Below are 16,927 nucleotides of genomic sequence, written 5' to 3'. Positions count from 1 at the left end.
GGGACCCATCTCCTTGCTTCCTCCAAATGAAGGACGCCCATCCACTTCATACCTCAGCTGAAAGAAATCAGGACCTTCTAGTCCCTAAACCTAGGCGGACCTGGCGGGCCACGATCTGAAGAAACTTCCACCCCATCTTGCCCTAGCAGTCTCTCAAGAGAGCACAGCCTCGCCGCCCTCAAGCCCAAAGAAAGCCTCTCGACGCACTGCGCGTTCTCGCAGTGGGTGGGGGGACGCGCGAGCTCGGGTTTTCCCGGGACTAGCCTGTGAACTAACGGGACCACGATCACGCCCTCTGAATGATTGGCTGCAAGCTCCACCAACCGCAGTACTGCCCTCGACCCCGGGCGTCCGGAGACTAGTATTGGCTCCACCCCCTTTCTCGGCCCCGCCTCCGCCTGGCCCCGCCCCTCTCCCTAGGCGTCCTGCCCGGCCCTGCCTAGACAGCGAACTAGTTGAGTAGAAGCGGCGGCGCGGCCCGGACCCGCCCGGAGGCAGGCAGTGGCGGAGCCATGGCGGGCGAGGAAGACCGCGGGGACGGGGAGCTTGTATCACTGGTGACCGTGCGGGTGCAGTACCTAGAGGACACCGACCCTTTCGCATGTGCCAACTTCCCGGAGCCGCGCCGGGCCCCCACCTGCAGCCTGGACGGGGCGCTGCCCCTGGGCGCGCAGATACCCGCCCTGCACCGCCTGCTGGGGGCGCCGCTCAAGGTGAGGGGAGCCGGAGAAAGATTGGGGGCGACTGATGGTTCAGGGTCGGCTCTATGAAAGCTTTTGGGAGCCTCTCGAGGAGAGGCTGAAGCAAGCGGGTGCACTCCTCTGGGAAAGTTTTGGGCTGAGCACCCAAGGTACACGTTGCCTGGCCGGTGGGAAACGCCTTTCGAGTTGAGGGAAACTGAAGAAGGGAGATGAAAGCTTGTACTCTGCGGCACCCAGACTGCCCTTCGAAATGAGGCCCACCTGGGGAGGCGCTCGGGGTCCGCTCCCTGCCTGTCTGCTCTGCATGGGGGTAGCGTTGGCGTTTGGGTGGTAGCGGTCCTAAAAGACGCAACTGAGGATGGACCAGCTTTCACCTGCTTTAGGTGAGGTGGGGGCGGGACCACGAGGAGGGGCGGGCCTGAGGCGGGCCACCAGAGGTGTCTTGAGGCAGGATTGGGTCCTTCCGGATAGAGTATTGTCCGTGCCGGGTGAGGCCCCGCTAGGGAGTGCCGGCGGAGGTGAGACCACAGGGTGAGGGGAGTTCCCTGGAAGCGGCCTGGCCTGGGACATCCTGAGCGCGGGAGGCTGCACTGGTGGAAAAGCCCTTTAAGTCACCGCCCCCACCATCTCCGCAGCAGCCGCCGGCCGGGGGCTGGAAGGGAAGTAGCGAGCCGGGCTAATTTTAAACCGTCGGCCTGCCCTAGTTTGCCTGCACCCCAGAGCCTACTCGTGCACGGTGCCGGGAGAGGCCCTTTTGCAGATGACCCGCCCTACCTCCCCTCCTGCTCGCCGCGCTCAGCCCCCCGCAGGCAGCCCTTTCCGGCGTATTCGGTTTCCGGGCCAGGACTCTGGGAGGCACACCACCACCTCCCGGGGTGCCCCGCCAGCCCGTCGGCACCAAGTGGTGAAGCGAGAGTTGGTGGAAGTGTCCTCCCTTGCTCCCAGGCTTAACTGGGTGCCGAGTTGCGCAAACTTGCCCCCCGGGCCTGGGGTCTCCCCTGGAATGTGCCCCAGGCGCCAGGCCCCCAGCCTGCATTCCTAGCGCTGCGGGCCTGCCCCGCCTCTGAGCGCGGGCGGGAGAAGCGCTGAGACTCGGCCTGGGGAGTGGCGCGTGTCTGAGCGGAGCTCAGGCTTCAAGGACAAGGATTGAAGATAGCAGCGCATTGCCCTCTCCAGACTTTTGGTGACCCCTTCTTGTTCTGCCCTGTTCAAAGGAGCATACCGAAGTGGACCCAATAGAAGCACGTCCAGCCAGAAGCCACCTCCCATTCAGAATGGGCGCTGGGGAGAGAGGGGTGCTGAACTGAGGCCAGGTTCCTGCCTCCAGACTCCTGGAACACCCAGTACTGAAATAAGCCTGGAGCACGACAGGGAACATAGTATTCCTCCCACCCCCCACCCCTGGAGGACACAGCTTAGCCCTAACACCCCTTCTCCAATCAGGGACGAGCTTGGGAGGATCATCATTACCCCTTACCTCTCCCTCTCATTTAGGGACCCGTCACCACCACCGCCTCACCAGGTGCTTTGCCCTGTTCTCTGCTCCCTAGCTGAGAACTGGGATTGATATATGTGTGTGTGCTCAGTTGCATCCAGCTCTTTGCGACCTCTTGGATTGTAGCTTGCCAGGCTCCTCTGTCCATGGCATTTTCTAGGCAGGAATACTAAAGCAGGTTGCCATTTTCCTACTCTAGGGGATCTTCCTGACCCAGGGATCCAACCCTCATCTCTTGTGTATCCTGCATTGGCAGGTGGATTCTTTTACCACTGCTCCACCCGGGAAGGAAGCACCAGGATAATGTGTTAAGTAACCCCCACCTCAGTCCTTTCTGATCTCCCCACTTTCATGATTTCCCACCTGATCTACCTGAGGACTGCCATATCCCCTACAGGCAGGATAGGGGGGCCCGGACACTGGGTTACCACTGTGCCTGGAGCCAGGACTCCCTGGGGCTGGCATCTCTGCCAGGAATGGTCAGATGCACTGTGATGTGCATATCCCAAATATAAACTGTGACCACAGCCCCAGAATAGAAGGCCAGAGGAAGAAGGGCTGAGAATACGGTAGGGGCAGGGACATCAGAGAGCAGGGCTCCTCCTTGTAGGAACTGTCAACAACTGGTCCCTCCCCTAGTCCTGGAAGTGGTGCCCCAGGGGCACAGACATGACTCAGGCCTGCTTCCACAGCTCACTAGAGGGGAGAGGTGGCCCCAAAACCCAGGCCTCCCCATCCCAGGCTGTAGAGTAAAAATAGGCTCACTGCTTCATCCTCTGCACAGTTGTCCAGCAGGAGAACAGTTCACAGCCGAGTGACCTCTGCTCCCATCCCCCCAACTCAGGGTACTGACCCCCTTCAACCCTGCAGACCCTGCCGGATCCCTGGGAAAGGACAGAGGCCCAACCCGCTTTCTCTCTGGGGCTCCACCCCCCACACCCCATTGGGCTGTGGCTAGCCTATAGAGTTCCCCGCTGAGGGCTTCCTTTTTAAATGTTCAGAGTTTTCAGGTCTGAGAAGGCCTTGCTCATTTCCTCCCAGTCTAGGAGGAAGCTCCTGGCCACAGCCTCTGACTCATCTCCTGGCCCTGGGGAGGTGGAGGGTGGGGGTGTGTCCGGGCAGTGCCTTGGGTCATGTGTAGTGTCCCCAGGGGATCTGTCTGGAGACAGGGGCCCCTGCCCCAAGGGAGAACCTAGCCCTCTGGCCCTGACCCAAAGCTGCCCAGTCCCACCCTCTTTGCTACCTTTTGCCCTTCTGGGCCTGCCTCTGGAGCCCCTCCCTGATATCCCAAGGCCCTGCCACATCTGGGATGGCACAGACTTCCTTCTCCCTGGGCTCCAGGCAGAGGGACCTGGGTTGTGCTCTGACCCTGATGCGAAGGCCAAAGGGGCCCCCATTCCAAGCAGCAGAGATGGCCCTAGAAATCTGTTCATTCCCAGCAACTTTGTTTCCCCAGCTGTGGCTAAACATTGCAGGGGAACAGGTGTGGTACTTGTTTCCTGTCCTTGCCCCTCCCTACTCCAGCCTCAGTTTACCCCTTAGGAGCAGCTGTGGCAAAGGGGCTAAAGTGTGAACCTGACCTTCTGGGACAGGGACCATGTGGCAGTGTCCCAGAGGATTCTTAATAAGATGGGGTGCTCTGGTGATCAACTGAGCCCTTTGGAGATCTCTTTGGGAGACTGTAGAAGATTGTGATGTGAGCATGAGTCATGGTCTCCCCCCAGCTTTCCCTGGGGCCAGCATGTCCAATTTGCTGTTCATTCTGGGCTGCAGCCTGGTAAGGGACCCCATGATCTTGGTCCTGGCAGAAGTTGGCCCTGTTACCCCAGCAGGTACGATGTGCGAGTGTTCATTCGTGTTCCCTTGCCGGAACTGGGAGGACCAGTTTGGGGTATTTGCACAGTTCAGAAAGCTGAGGGGCATTCTCTAGCCCTTGGCAACCCCGCAGGCCCCAGCCCTCACTCCACCTCCTGCCCAGGATTCCCTGGAGCATTTCCAAAGTCCATGAACCCAAGATCAGTTCAGGGAGCCCTGGTCCCATTCCTGATTGTGCAACCTGGGGCAAATTCACAGAATTTCTGAGCCTTGGTTTCCTCACCTATAGAAGGATTATCAGGAGAATCAAGGCACCAGGCAGCCCAGTATGTGGCACAGAGAAGGCATAACAAATGCGGGCTCCCACCCTCAAGGCCCATTCATGTCATCTCATTCAGGAAGCCAAAGTCCAATTGGAGACCCAAGATAAAAGGGAGGAAAGAAAATTACAGGTCAGTATCGCTGATAAACATAGATGCTAAAATCCTCAACAAAATGCTATCAGATAGAATCCAACAACACATTAAAGGATCATGCACCACAATCAAGTGGGTTTTTCCCCAGGGATGCAAGGATTCTTCACAAATCAATCATGTGATACACCATATTAACAAATTAAAATAGAAAACATCAGAACACAAGGTCTTAAGAAAGGAGAAGAAACAGTTAAATTATTTCCTAAAACAAGAATCCTTCAGCATGTAATTCTTCACTTTTCTCCATCTTCCTTGCCCCTGGCATTCTCACCCAATTATACTGTTATGAAAAATATTGGGGAGTAGACACCATGGTCCCCTAAGCTTGCCCTGAATGTAAAACCACATGTGACAAGTTGGTTTGAGCTGCCAGAAAAGCCTGAGTCCAAGGAATGAAGAGAAAAATGGGCAAGACAGAGGTAGGAAATTAAGAGGTACAAGCTGCTATATATAAAATAAGTTACAAAGGCTTCCTCAATGGCTCAGATGGTAAAGAATCCTCTTTACCTGGGGGATCGATCCTGGGTTCGATCCCTGACTCAGGAAGATCCCCTGGAGGAGGGCATGGCAACCCACTCTAGTATTCTTGCCTGGAGAATCCCATGGACTGAGGGGCTTAGCAAGCTACAGTACATAGGGTCGCAAAGTGTCAGACATAACTGAGTGACTGAGCGAGCATGCATGCTTGCATGCACAAGAATATATAGTACAGCATAGGGAATATAGCTAGTATTTTATAATAACTTTAAATAAAATATCTTTATTTTTTTTATTTTGGCTGCACCACGCGGCTTATGGGATGACCAGTGGCTGAACTGGGGCCCTCGGTAGTGAAAGCTTGGAGTCCTAACCACTGGACCACCAAGGAATTCCCAAGCATAATCTTTACAAATTGTGGACTACTACATTGTACACCTGAAACTTATACAATATTATAAAATCAATATCTCAATACGAATAAGCAGATAAATAGAGAAAAATGAGCTAGAGCTGGGAGCCTCCACCCCAAGGCAAACATCAGAGAAGTGAGGAAGACAAGAGCCTGGAGGCAATCCGAGATATGGGCCTATGCTTACCCTGTACTGACCCCAGGCACTGTCAGCAGGGACCAGAGTTTGGGCTGCCTCCAGGCTGGCCCAGCCCCAGGGTGCAAGAAACAAGGCCCAGAGGGTTGGCGCTCAGAATGGTGACCCCAGGAAGGGGCCAGGGCTGTGAGGGACCAGCAGCACCCAGCTGGCAGGAAGTCTCCACTCTGCAGCTTGCCTGACCCCGCCCCCCACTCCATCTCCCCAGAACAGACAGCTAGAAGTGGGGGGAGGGGAATCATCCTAGAGGCTCTGGACCTCCCCCCAAGAACTGGGGCCTAGGCAGGATAAGATAGGCAAAGTGGCTGGAAAAGCCATGGCTACCATCACAGAGAGAAGGGCTCATCTGAGGAGGCGGGGGGTGCTGGAGCATTCAGTCTTCAGGACCCTGCCCCAAAGGGACGTGGGCATCCTAGGGGTTCTGAAAGGAAAGGGCCATTCTCAGCTCACAGAATTAGAGCCTGGATGTGGGCCTGCAGGAGGGGAAGAGAATGTTCTGTGGATGTGCTCACCTGTGCACAGCCAGTAGCATGTGTATGTGTGTGTGTGTACACCCTGCCTGACCATATACTTGGGTGTGTGAGCTGCTACCAGGCATAATCTGCTCACCCCTCCAGTGTTTACCTTCACAGTCTCCTCTCAGCACCCAAGGCTGTGCTTCTACATTTATTTGTGACCTTTTTCTGAGTCAAACCTGCCTACCTCCCCAACAGAGTTGGCAGACAGGGAAGGCAAAGGCAGTAGCTTGTTCCCTGTTGTGTCCTGAGCACCTAAAACTAGCCAGGTTCGTGAATATTTGAATGAATGAGCTCTTCTACATGTGTGTGACTTGAGGGATCTCTGAGCGGGGGTTGTGGCTTTGGGGTCCCAGAGTCTTCCAGTCCAAAGTGGAAGGAGATGTGGCTGCGCCTGGCTGGGGGTGGAGTAGGGTGGCTGCTTAGTCACTGTGTGGGAAGAGGGATCAAGAGAAACGCGGGACTGCCCTTAGCTGAGCTGGCCCCAGACAAAGTTCCTCAGCCCTGGGGCCTTGCCTCTCTATCGCAGGGCCCATTCCCAGTAGGCCCTGGAGAGGATGACTCTGCTCCCAGGGAGGGGAGAGAGGCCAGGCCCTCCCAAGGCGCCCAGGGGAGGGCAGGCAGCCAAGCAGGAAGTGGGACAGAACAGGCTGGAGTGTTTGTCCTATGTCCCACGCAGGAACCCGGGGGGAGGGGGGGGGGAGGGGTGTCACCCAAGGGCCTTACAGGCTGAACTGCCAGGAAGGAGCCGGGTCAGGCTCTCAGGCATGAGCAAGAATACTAAGCGGAGGCAGGACAGGGGCAGGAGCCAGACTCCCTTAACCCCATGGGACCGAGGGCAGCTGGAAACCTTGGGCTGGGTCCAGAGGAGGGCAGGGCTGACAGAACAACAAGGCACATGTTGAGGTTGACTTGCCCAGTAAGATGGAGACCAGAAGACGCCTTGCCTCTCCAGAGGTGGGCTTTCCCTGGGCCTCTCAAGTCAAGAGAACTTAGCTGAGCCCTGCACACTGGCATGGTGCTGTGGAGGAGGTGGCGAGGAGAGGCACAGTGCTGCCCTCAGACTCTCAGGAGTCACCTCACTAGGCTTCTCTACCGGCATTTCTCAAGGGGCCAAGCATCCTGCCGGGTGGTGGTGGTGGTGTTCCCAGTGGTAATTGTGTGGAGCCAGGCTCGGGTGGGTGGGAGGCATGGGCAGTGAACTCATGGATGGAGCATGTACTTTCTTGTTATACTTCAGGTTCCAGGGACCCACTATAGGCTGACTGTGAAAGTGAAAGTGTTAGTTGCTCAGTCACATCCAACTCTTCGCCACCCCATAGACTGTAGCCTGCCAGGCTCCTCTGTCCATGGAATTCTCCAGGCAAGAATACTGTAGTGGGTTGCCATCTCCTTCTCTAGGGAATCGTCCCAACCCAGGAATCGAACCCGGGTCTCCTGTATAGTAGGTGGATTCTTTATCATCTGAGCCACCAGGGCAGCCCTCAGTAGGCTGACTGAGTTACACCCTAAAATCTGGTGCTCAATAGGCCTCTTGGAGGCCTCTGAGGTTTAGCTAGGACCATGGGGACTGTCTGAGTCTTTGCATCAACTGAGCAACTGAACTGAACTATGGGGACTAGAGCCCATTTGGGGATAAAGCAAAGACCCTCAGGCCTGGAGGGACTGGGAGCCCTTCTTCTCACTATCTTGACTTGGGGTGACACTCATCCTCCCCGAGCTGGGTTTGCACCTCCCAGCATTCTTTTTTTTTTTTTTTCTCCCAACATTCTTAACACTTTCTCCTTTGACTTGAATGCTTGTGGCTGCAACTTATCACCCCACAGAGCTGTGAACTTCCTTGAAGGCAGGAACTTCCTCCTATCTTGTCTCCATCCCCCTTCCTCATTCATGTGTATTGGCTCAACAACCATTTAGGGAGTATTTGCTGTGCCCCAAGTGTGTGCTAGGCTCTGCAGATGTCGTATGGACAAGACAGACGTGGTGCCTGAACTCAGAGTAATCACAGTTAGTGGGGAGGGATCCTAGTGCCTAGGATGTGCTGATGCCATGTGGAAGGCCTCAGAGGAGGGTTCACATGAGGGCTGGAGGGATTTGCATAGCAATGGCTAGAGGAGTCCAAGAAGGCTTTGCAAAAAGGCATTATCTGATAATTCCCTGGTGGTTCAGTGATTAGGACTCTGCGTTTTCACTGCCGAGAGTGCAAGTTCAAACTCTGATCAGCGAACTAAGATTCTGCAAGCTGCATTGGCACAGCCCCCCAAAAGCATTATCTAATCAGAAACCTAAAAAATTGGGTAGGTGTGAGCCACGAGAAAGCTCTTTGCATGGGTTTTGCACAGAGTAGGCCCAAGAGAACTGACTGCTCAGGGAATGCATGGCTGCAGTGCAGGCCTCTGCCAGTACCCTGGGTGGGGAGGTAGGAGGTCATGGGCTCTCCATGCATACTCCTGCCACCTCTTTCCCAGCCCTGACAGCTGGTCCCTTTGCCCCCAGCTCGAGGACTGTGCCCTGCAAGTGTCTCCATCTGGATATTACCTGGACCCTGAGCTGTCCCTGGAAGAGCAGCGGGAGATGTTGGAGGGCTTCTTTGAAGAGATCAGGTCAGAGTGGATGGGGTCAGGAAGGCGAGGCTGGCTCCCACCCTTGCCGCCATGCTGGAGGGGCTGGCTCAGGGGTCAGTGGCCAAGACACCTGATCTCTAGCCAGGGCTGTGGGTCACCTCCTGCTGCCCAGGGGAACCATGCCAGGGGAATCCCAAGGCCTGGCCAGTGTTACCTGCTGCCTGGGATGGGAGTGGGGGCTCACCCACATAACTGAGATGCCTGTGTTTGCGCAAACCTTCCTATCTGAACAACCCCTGGGCTCAGAGAAGCAGCTGGTGATGAAGGAGCTGGGCCAGGGAGGGTTGGCATGCGGGGAGGTCTTTGGCTGCCTTGGCATGGATGGAGGGACCCCAGGAAAGGGCTGAGAACTGCTGACTAGGCTACTTGATTCCAGCAAAGGGCGGAAGCCTACTCTGATCCTGCGAACCCAGCTCTCCGTGAGGGTCAATGCCATCTTAGGTGAGTGTGTGAGGATATCAGCATATCCAGCAATTATACCCCCTTCATACACCCCGCTTCCCAGTTGGCTCAGTTTCTTTCAGGCCTGTGCTGGACAGTGGACAGGACAGATGAGAGGCAGGATGTGTTTCCCCTCCTATTCCTGTCCTGACCCCTTCTCCCAGGGCCAGGGCAGCTGCTGGACTGTGATAAGTGTTGCCCAGAGTCAGGGAGTTGTGATTGTGTCCCCTTGAGATTTCCATGCCCACCTACCCCTTGCAGAAAAGTTGTATGGCTCCAGTGGCCCTGAGCTCCGCCGCTCCCTCTTCTCACTAAAGCAGATCTTCCAGGTGAGGCTCAGAGGTGGGCCGGGGATGGGCATTCAGGCTGAGCCCCACCCCCCTAAACCCCCCTTGGTGCCCCCAGGAGGACAAGGACCTGGTGCCTGAATTCGTGCACTCTGAGGGGCTGAGTTGCCTGACCCGCGTGGGCGCCGCTGCTGACCACAACTACCAGACCTACATCCTCCGAGGTCAGCCCCACCCCTCTCCCATGATCCCTGCCTTCAGTGACCCCTTCCTGACCTCTTCTTGTCCCTGTGTCCCCAGCCCTAGGCCAGCTGATGCTGTTTGTGGATGGGATGCTGGGGGTGGTGGCCCACACTGAGACCGTGCAGTGGCTGTACACGCTGTGTGCCAGCCTGGTAAGTGGCCTTCCACCCAGCCACGCACCCTTTTCCCACTGCCTCTCTCTGGCCCTTAGTTTCCTCAGCAAAGTGGGCTGGAATGGAGTGGGTCTGTGGCCCCTCTAAGCCTCAAAGGCAGTTCAACACCTGGTCCTAGAGATGGCTCTTTCTGCTTAGACTGTCCTCTCTGGGTCCACCCCCCCCCGAGCCCTTTCTCCTCCCTACCAGGAGCCAGCACAGGTCTGGCCCCAGCCCCACTCACACGTGGTGACCCCTCCCCCCAGTCCCGCTTGGTGGTGAAGACAGCCCTGAAACTGCTACTGGTGTTCGTGGAATACTCTGAGAGCAACGCACCGCTGTTCATCCGTGCAGTCAACTCTGTGGCCAGCACCACGGGTCAGAGACTGTCCCTCCCTCCACCGCTGGGAACCCTCTCTCCTACTTGTTCCCACGTGAACTCTCCCCTTTCTGGGTGGCAGGTGCTCCTCCGTGGGCCAATTTGGTGTCCATCCTGGAGGAGAAGAACGGCACTGACCCCGAGCTGCTGGTGTACACTGTCACCCTCATCAACAAGGTGGGATGTGGGGAGCCAAGGGGAAACCCAGGGCCATCCTAGGCCGCTCAGTCTCTTGTCCTCTGATCCGTATCAGCTTCAGCCTTGCCCTCCTATCCCCACCCTCCAGACTCTGGCAGCCCTCCCGGACCAGGACTCCTTCTACGACGTGACAGATGCACTGGAGCAGCAGGGCATGGAAGCACTGATCCAGCACCACTTGGGCAAGGCGGGCACTGACGTCGACCTGCGAGCCCAACTTGTACTCTATGAGGTGGGCTGGGCCATCAGGGCCGGAGAGAGGAGGGGAAGGAGGGGCTGAAGGGGAGGAAAGAGAGGGGGCGCCATTATCCAGGGCCCCACTCCATCGAGTTGGGCCTCAGCCACTCCCTTCTGGGCCCAACTCTGCTAGAACGCCCTGCGGTTGGAGGATGGAGACCTCGAAGAAGTCGTCACAGGTGGGCGGCGCACCACCCGCCGAAAACCTTCCTCAGAGGAGGGCAAGAGGAGCCGCCGATCTCTGGAAGTGCGCTCCCCAGAGCCTGGGTAAGAACAAGCTACCTCGGCGCCTGGGGAGGGGTGGATCAGCCAGGAATAGCCCCGCCTCCTGACAGGCCACACCTCCAGCTCCACAGGCCCCGCCTCTCCGGTCGTCTCCACCTCCGCTGCCAGCCTGGTCCTGCCGACCAGCTCCACCTCCCGCCCCGTAGGCCCCGCCTCACCTCCAAGCCCCGCCTCCAGCCCCGTGGGCCCTGCCTCTGGCCTCCATAGCACCTTGAGACTCTTTCCTAGCGTCTCCGTGGCGCCCTCATCCGACAGCTCCTGTGAGAGGAGCGTCTACAAGTAAGTAGGGAGATACAGGCTGTCGTGGGAGTCTTCTCTCCATCTGTCCCTCCTCTCTGCGCCCTTCCACGGGCCCTCCGCCTCCTCTGCCCGAACTTCTCTGCCAAACGCGTGCTTTCTCTTTCTTTCCAGACTTCACCAAACTGCTCCTGTTTGGTAAGTGACTGCTGGGGGGTGGGGTTCGGCTCTGACTGGACCTCGTCCTTCTGCGGCTTTTCTTCATCTCTTTCTGGCATTCCACCTGTATTGTCAATGTCATCTGTCTCTCTACCCCCTTCTGTCTCAGTTTCTCTGTCACTGCCTGTGACTCTCTCATTTCGCTGTCTTTGTCTTTTACTGCACCCTGTCCTGCGTCATGTCCGTCTCTCCTCTCCATTTCCAGTTTCCTCGCATCACGCCTCCCCAACTCCCTCCTATTCCCATTGTGACTGGGAAGGGACCCCTGATATCACTGCCCGGCTCTGTGTGGGTGTGAGCAACTGGGCACTGTAGGGTGGAGCAGGCACCACAATTACCATTTCTTCCTCTCATCCCCCCGACCCAGGGCCCCTGAGAGCCCACCTGTCCCCCAGGTCCCTACTGGGGAGGCCAGGCTGGAGTAAGTACAGAGGCCAGCCTGCCAGGCCTGCCATGTGCTCAGGGCTTCAGCATTGCTTCCCCCAGCGGGGGTTGCATGTGCCTGATGCAACCAGAGCTGGGGGGCTCTCCCAGACTTATGCCTCCTCAGATACCCAAGGACTAAGCACTGGAAAACAGCTCACTGAGGTCATAGAGGTCCCTGTACTTTAACCGTGGCACCTTAACAGCTTTGACCAGTGATGAGGATGTGAATTCCCAACCTGGAGCCGATTCTGGATCCTCAGCCCAGGATTAGTGCTGGGAGGGACCTAGGGTGCTACGCGGTGCGGAGGTGGAGGAGCAACCTCTGTCTAAGGGCAGGACAGAGACTGAGTGCCAGCAGAGGCTGGAGGGGCCAAAAGAGACGGGATCACCTTCATTATGTCAACATAAACTGAGCGCCTGTCATTTACCGGGCCCCTCTCTAGGCATCGGTCATGGCTCTTGGAAGCTGCCAGACCTGCCAAGGGAGGGACAGCCTGGTGTGGCCATTGGGACAGCTAGCCCCTTCCCCTGCTCTAAGGGTCCTTGTCTAGAATCAGAACAGTGAGCATGAGCATGAACAACAGCAAGACTGCAAGTTAGATGTCACATAGAAGTTTTCCCATTTGTTGACCTAGGAGTACTGGGTTGGTAGTGACCTCCCCAAATGTGGAAGACTGAATGGGGACTGGCCTTGGGCAGGTCCTGGTCTGCTCAGCGCATGGACTGTTCCCTGTGTGTCTGTGTGTGCCTGCAAGTAGGGGCAGTGCCCAGGGGCCCAGCAAGGCATGCGCACCACCCTGGGCTGGGGTATGTCAGACACCTTCACTGACAAGTTCCTCCCCCCAGAGCCCGGTTCCTGGAGAATGTAGCAGCAGCAGAAACAGAAAAGCAGGCTGCGCTGGCCCAGGGCCGGGCAGAAACATTGGCCGGTGCCATGCCGGATGATATGGACGGGTGTCCAGGTGAGTGGGTGGGTGGGCAGTATCCACCCACGTTGCCCTGTTGCTCTAGAGAAGACATGACACTGACAGCTGCTTCCCTTTGTCTAGACACCCGAGAATCAAGGTACTCTCAGGAACCCACCCCTGCACCCAGGACACCCCAGAGTGCTGCCCCCCGAATCCTGCTGTGTGCCCAGCAGAGCCTTGAGCCAGAGCCCAGGGAGCCATTGGCCCCACCAAGCCCCAAGGCTGAGCCTGTGTGGGAGCTCCCTGCCCGTGTACCCAGGCTCTGCATTGGGGACCTGGACTTCTCAGATCTGGGGGAGGATGAAGACCAGGACATGCTGAACATGGAGTCTGTGGAGGCGGAGAAAGGGATCCCACCCCCACCACCCCCACCACCCCTGCTCTCTGGAAGCCTCCCACCTCCTCCACCTCCACCTCCCCCACCCCTCAAAAGTCCCTTCCCACCAACCCCACCCCCACCCCCTGCTGTCCCTGTTCCCCACTCAGCACCTGATGGCCCTGCCCTCCCCACCAAGAGGAAGACAGTAAAACTCTTCTGGCGGGAGCTAAAGTTGGCTGGAGTCCGTGGAGGCTCTGGCAGTCGCTTTGGGCCCAGCCCCACCCTGTGGGCCTCACTAGAGCCTGTCTCAGTGGATACAGCCCGGCTAGAACACCTGTTTGAGTCCCGAGCCAAGGACGTGTTGCCTTCCAAGGTAAGCACATCCTCATCTGTGGGGTAACCCCAGGGGAGAGGGGAGGGAGCCAGAGCTCAAGGGTCTGAACTGCTGGGGAAACTGAGACAAAGAAAGGAGGGGGGACTTGTCTGAGGTCCTTCAATGAGGGTTTAGCCCATCCCTAACTAGCATCTAAGCCCATCCCAAGGCCTTGCACATCCCAGAGCCCTGGCTGTGGGGTAATTGCACCATTTGGGCTACTGAGAGTGGGGCCTTGGTGTGCCCTCTTAGGTTGTTGCCCGTTAGACCCTTTCCCAGTCTTATACTGCCCTTCCCACAATGTCAAAGAAAGCTGGTGAGGGCCGCCGTACAATGACCACAGTGCTGGACCCCAAGCGCAGCAATGCCATCAACATCGGCCTAACCACACTGCCACCTGTGCACGTGATCAAGGCTGCCCTGCTCAACTTTGATGAGTTTGCTGTAAGCAAGGATGGCATCGAGGTAGGGATACACAGTGAAGGGTGTGGGGAGCTGGGCCCTCTCCTTTGGTTGGTGGCCACTTCCTGTCCCTCCAGTGGTGGGCATGGGCTTGGCATTTCTGCAGAGCAGTCCTCAGACTCTGGGATTGCCCCAGATGACCTAGGGAGGAGTCAAGGTCAATACCCAAGGCCTCAGGCCAGCACTGAGTGGCCTCTGTGGGGTGGTGGGTGCATTCTTAGAAGCTACTGACCATGATGCCCACGGAGGAGGAGCGGCAGAAGATCGAGGAGGCCCAGCTGGCCAATCCTGACGTACCCTTGGGCCCAGCTGAGAATTTCCTGATGACTCTCGCCTCCATCGGGGGCCTGGCTGCCCGCCTACAACTCTGGGCCTTCAAACTGGATTATGACAGCATGGAGCGGGTACTTGGGTCATGGGATGGGACAGGCAGTAGGGACATGGGAGCATGATGACCGTGTAGTCTGAGTCCCTGATCTCCCCTACCAGGAAATTGCAGAGCCACTGTTCGACCTGAAAGTGGGCATGGAACAACTGGTGCAAAATGCCACCTTCCGCTGCATCCTGGCCACCCTGCTGGCTGTGGGCAACTTCCTCAATGGCTCCCAGGTGAGTTGATAGCCTGTGAGGGTGGGGACCGGGACTCTGGAGCCGCCCGGGCCCAGGCTCAGACGGGGTCGTTTCAGAGCAGCGGCTTTGAGCTGAGCTACCTGGAGAAGGTGTCAGAAGTGAAGGACACGGTGCGCCGCCAGCCCCTGCTGCACCACCTGTGCGCTCTGGTGCTGCAGGCCCGGCCCGACTCCTCCGACCTGTACTCGGAGATCCCCGCCCTGGCCCGCTGTGCCAAGGTCAGCACCCGACCTCTACTCAGAAATCCCTGCCCTGGCCCGCTGCACCAAGGTTAGCACCCAACGGGCCTGACTAAGGCTGGCCATGGCACGAGGGGCACCACTTCCCTCCCTCCCCCGAGTGGGCTGCCGGGCCAGGGCTTGCTCAGGTTCCAGGCTTGCGTGTGGGCTCTCTCCTCTGCCAGAAACACTCTTCTCTTGGCCTGGCTACACCTACTCAGTTTTGGGTCTGTTTAGCTGCCACTTATCCCAGGAAGGGGCTTCCCTGGTGGCTCAGATGGTAAAAGAATTTGCCCGCAATGCAGGAGACCCAGGTTCGATCCCTGGGTCAGGAAGATCCCCTGGAGGAGGGAATAGCAACCCACTCTAGTATTCTTGCCTGGAGAATCCTATGGGCAGAGGAGCCTGGTGAGCTCCAGTCCATGGGGTCAAAAAGATTTAGACATGACTGAGCAGGTAACACTTTCACTATCCCAAGAAACCTCTATTCCCTACTGTATCACATGGACTTGCTAGTCTCTTGCAGGAGACTGGGAGCTTTTGGATGGCAGGGGTCGGATCTGCTGTTTGCTCAGGGCCCAGGCTGACCATCCCAGCACAGAGGTAGCCTTAGGCAGTGTCTGTCTGTGGGGGGATTGCATGTTTACCCCCTGCTTTTCCAGGTGGACTTTGAGCAGCTGACTGAGAACCTGGGGCAGCTGGAGCGCCGGAGCCGGGCAGCTGAAGACAGCCTGCGGAGCCTGGCCAAGCACGATCTGGCTCCAGCCTTGCGTGCCCGCCTCACCCACTTCCTGGTGCACTGTACCCGCCGTGTTGCCATGCTGAGGGTCGTACACCGCCGTGTCTGCAACAGGTGGGGGCATTGCAGAGAGAGGCAAGACCGCCACCGCCATCCCTCAGACCCCAAGCAGGACTCAGACCTCCTCTCCATTCCACCCACCTAGGTTCCATGCCTTCCTGCTGTACCTGGGGTACACGGCAGAGGCAGCCCGCGAGGTCCGCATCATGCAGTTTTGCCACACGCTGCGGGAGTTCGCACTGGAGTATCGGACCTGCCGGGACCGGGTGCTGCAGCAGCAACAGAAGCGGGCCACATACCGTGAGCGCAACAAGACTCGGGGACGTATGATCACTGAGGTGGGTGTGCCTTCTGGTCTTGATTGCCACCCCCGTGGTTTTCTTCTACACCCCATTCACCCCTTTCCCCCTCTCTAGACAGAGAAGTTCTCAGGTGTGGCTGGGGAAACCCCCAGCAAGCCGTCTGTCCCTGTGGCTGTGAGCAGTGGGCCGGGAGAAGGTGATGCTGATAGTCATGCCACCATGAAGAGTCTGCTGGCCAGCAAGCCCGAGGATGCCACACATGGCCGTCGCAGCAGAGGTGGGACCAGTGGCTGCTGGGGGCAGTGGGCTCTGGGGCCACTCTAGCCTGACCTTTTTACCTGGCTCCCACAGGCATGGTCCAGAGCAGCTCCCCAGTCATGCCTACAGCAGTGGGGCCCTCCACTGTACCCCCGGAAGAACCTCCAGGCTCCAGTTTACCCAGTGACACTTCAGATGAGATCATGGACCTGCTGGTGCAATCAGTGACCAAGAGCAGCCCCCGTGCCTTAGCTGCTAGGGAACGCAAGCGTTCCCGTGGCAACCGCAAGTCTTGTGAGTATTCCTTGCATGCCCACTGCCCACCTTAACCCCATCAAGCCCCACCAACCCTGCTCTGTCTTGCAGTGAGACGGACGCTGAAGAGCGGGCTGGGAGAGGATCTGGTACAGGCACTTGGACTGAGCAAGGGTCCTGGCCTGGAAGTGTGAAGGTGCTGCCTCCGGGACCCCTATCTGGGCCACAGCCCACAGTGCAGGAGACTACAGTGAGGAGGCACCAAAGCAGAATTCTGGACCTCTTCTCAACTCTAGGGCCACTCTGGGCCTGTGGCCAGTGCCGTGAGCAGTATTAGCTGTGTGTGCCTGTGTGGATGTGCGTGTGCATGTGTGAGCTCCCTGGATACATGGAGCATAATAAAGTTTTCCTAGCCAATCAAGAGTCTTTTTCTTCCTTCAGGGTACCCACCACGCTGGGCCCGTAGCAGAGAAGAAAATTCCAAACAACTGGCTGTTTCTGCCTTAGCTCTCTCATTATCACCCACAA

At 57.6% G+C, this 16,927-nt stretch overlaps 1 protein-coding gene across 3 annotated transcripts; it reads left to right on the top strand.

Annotated features, from left to right (window-relative positions):
• The first annotated feature begins 420 nt into the window (after positions 1 to 420).
• FHOD1 (formin homology 2 domain containing 1) lies at positions 421 to 16,816 on the top strand. 3 transcript variants are annotated; one of them, XM_025268827.2, is made up of 25 exons: positions 596 to 713; positions 2,396 to 4,463; positions 8,584 to 8,690; positions 9,088 to 9,152; positions 9,414 to 9,481; positions 9,558 to 9,663; positions 9,740 to 9,834; positions 10,101 to 10,212; positions 10,296 to 10,390; positions 10,500 to 10,643; positions 10,782 to 10,915; positions 10,997 to 11,212; positions 11,345 to 11,368; positions 11,757 to 11,810; positions 12,662 to 12,777; positions 12,865 to 13,475; positions 13,785 to 13,940; positions 14,159 to 14,341; positions 14,427 to 14,546; positions 14,624 to 14,785; positions 15,448 to 15,638; positions 15,730 to 15,922; positions 16,001 to 16,163; positions 16,238 to 16,438; positions 16,511 to 16,816. In XM_025268827.2, exons 2-25 carry the CDS (start codon positions 4,365 to 4,367, stop codon positions 16,591 to 16,593), a joined length of 3,498 nt encoding a protein of 1,165 aa, XP_025124612.1. In that variant the 5' UTR covers positions 596 to 713; positions 2,396 to 4,364; the 3' UTR covers positions 16,594 to 16,816. The 3 variants fall into 3 exon arrangements, with proteins under 3 accessions (XP_025124610.1, XP_025124611.1, XP_025124612.1); XM_025268825.2 differs by lacking the exon at positions 2,396 to 4,463 and having other exon boundaries at positions 421 to 713; XM_025268826.2 differs by lacking the exons at positions 2,396 to 4,463; positions 11,345 to 11,368; positions 11,757 to 11,810 and having other exon boundaries at positions 421 to 713.
• The last annotated feature ends 111 nt before the right edge of the window (positions 16,817 to 16,927 follow it).

This window comes from Bubalus bubalis, chromosome 18, assembly GCF_019923935.1.
Source record: "Bubalus bubalis isolate 160015118507 breed Murrah chromosome 18, NDDB_SH_1, whole genome shotgun sequence".
Taxonomy (NCBI): domain Eukaryota; kingdom Metazoa; phylum Chordata; class Mammalia; order Artiodactyla; family Bovidae; genus Bubalus; species Bubalus bubalis.
This window is presented reverse-complemented; position numbering and strand designations above follow the sequence as displayed.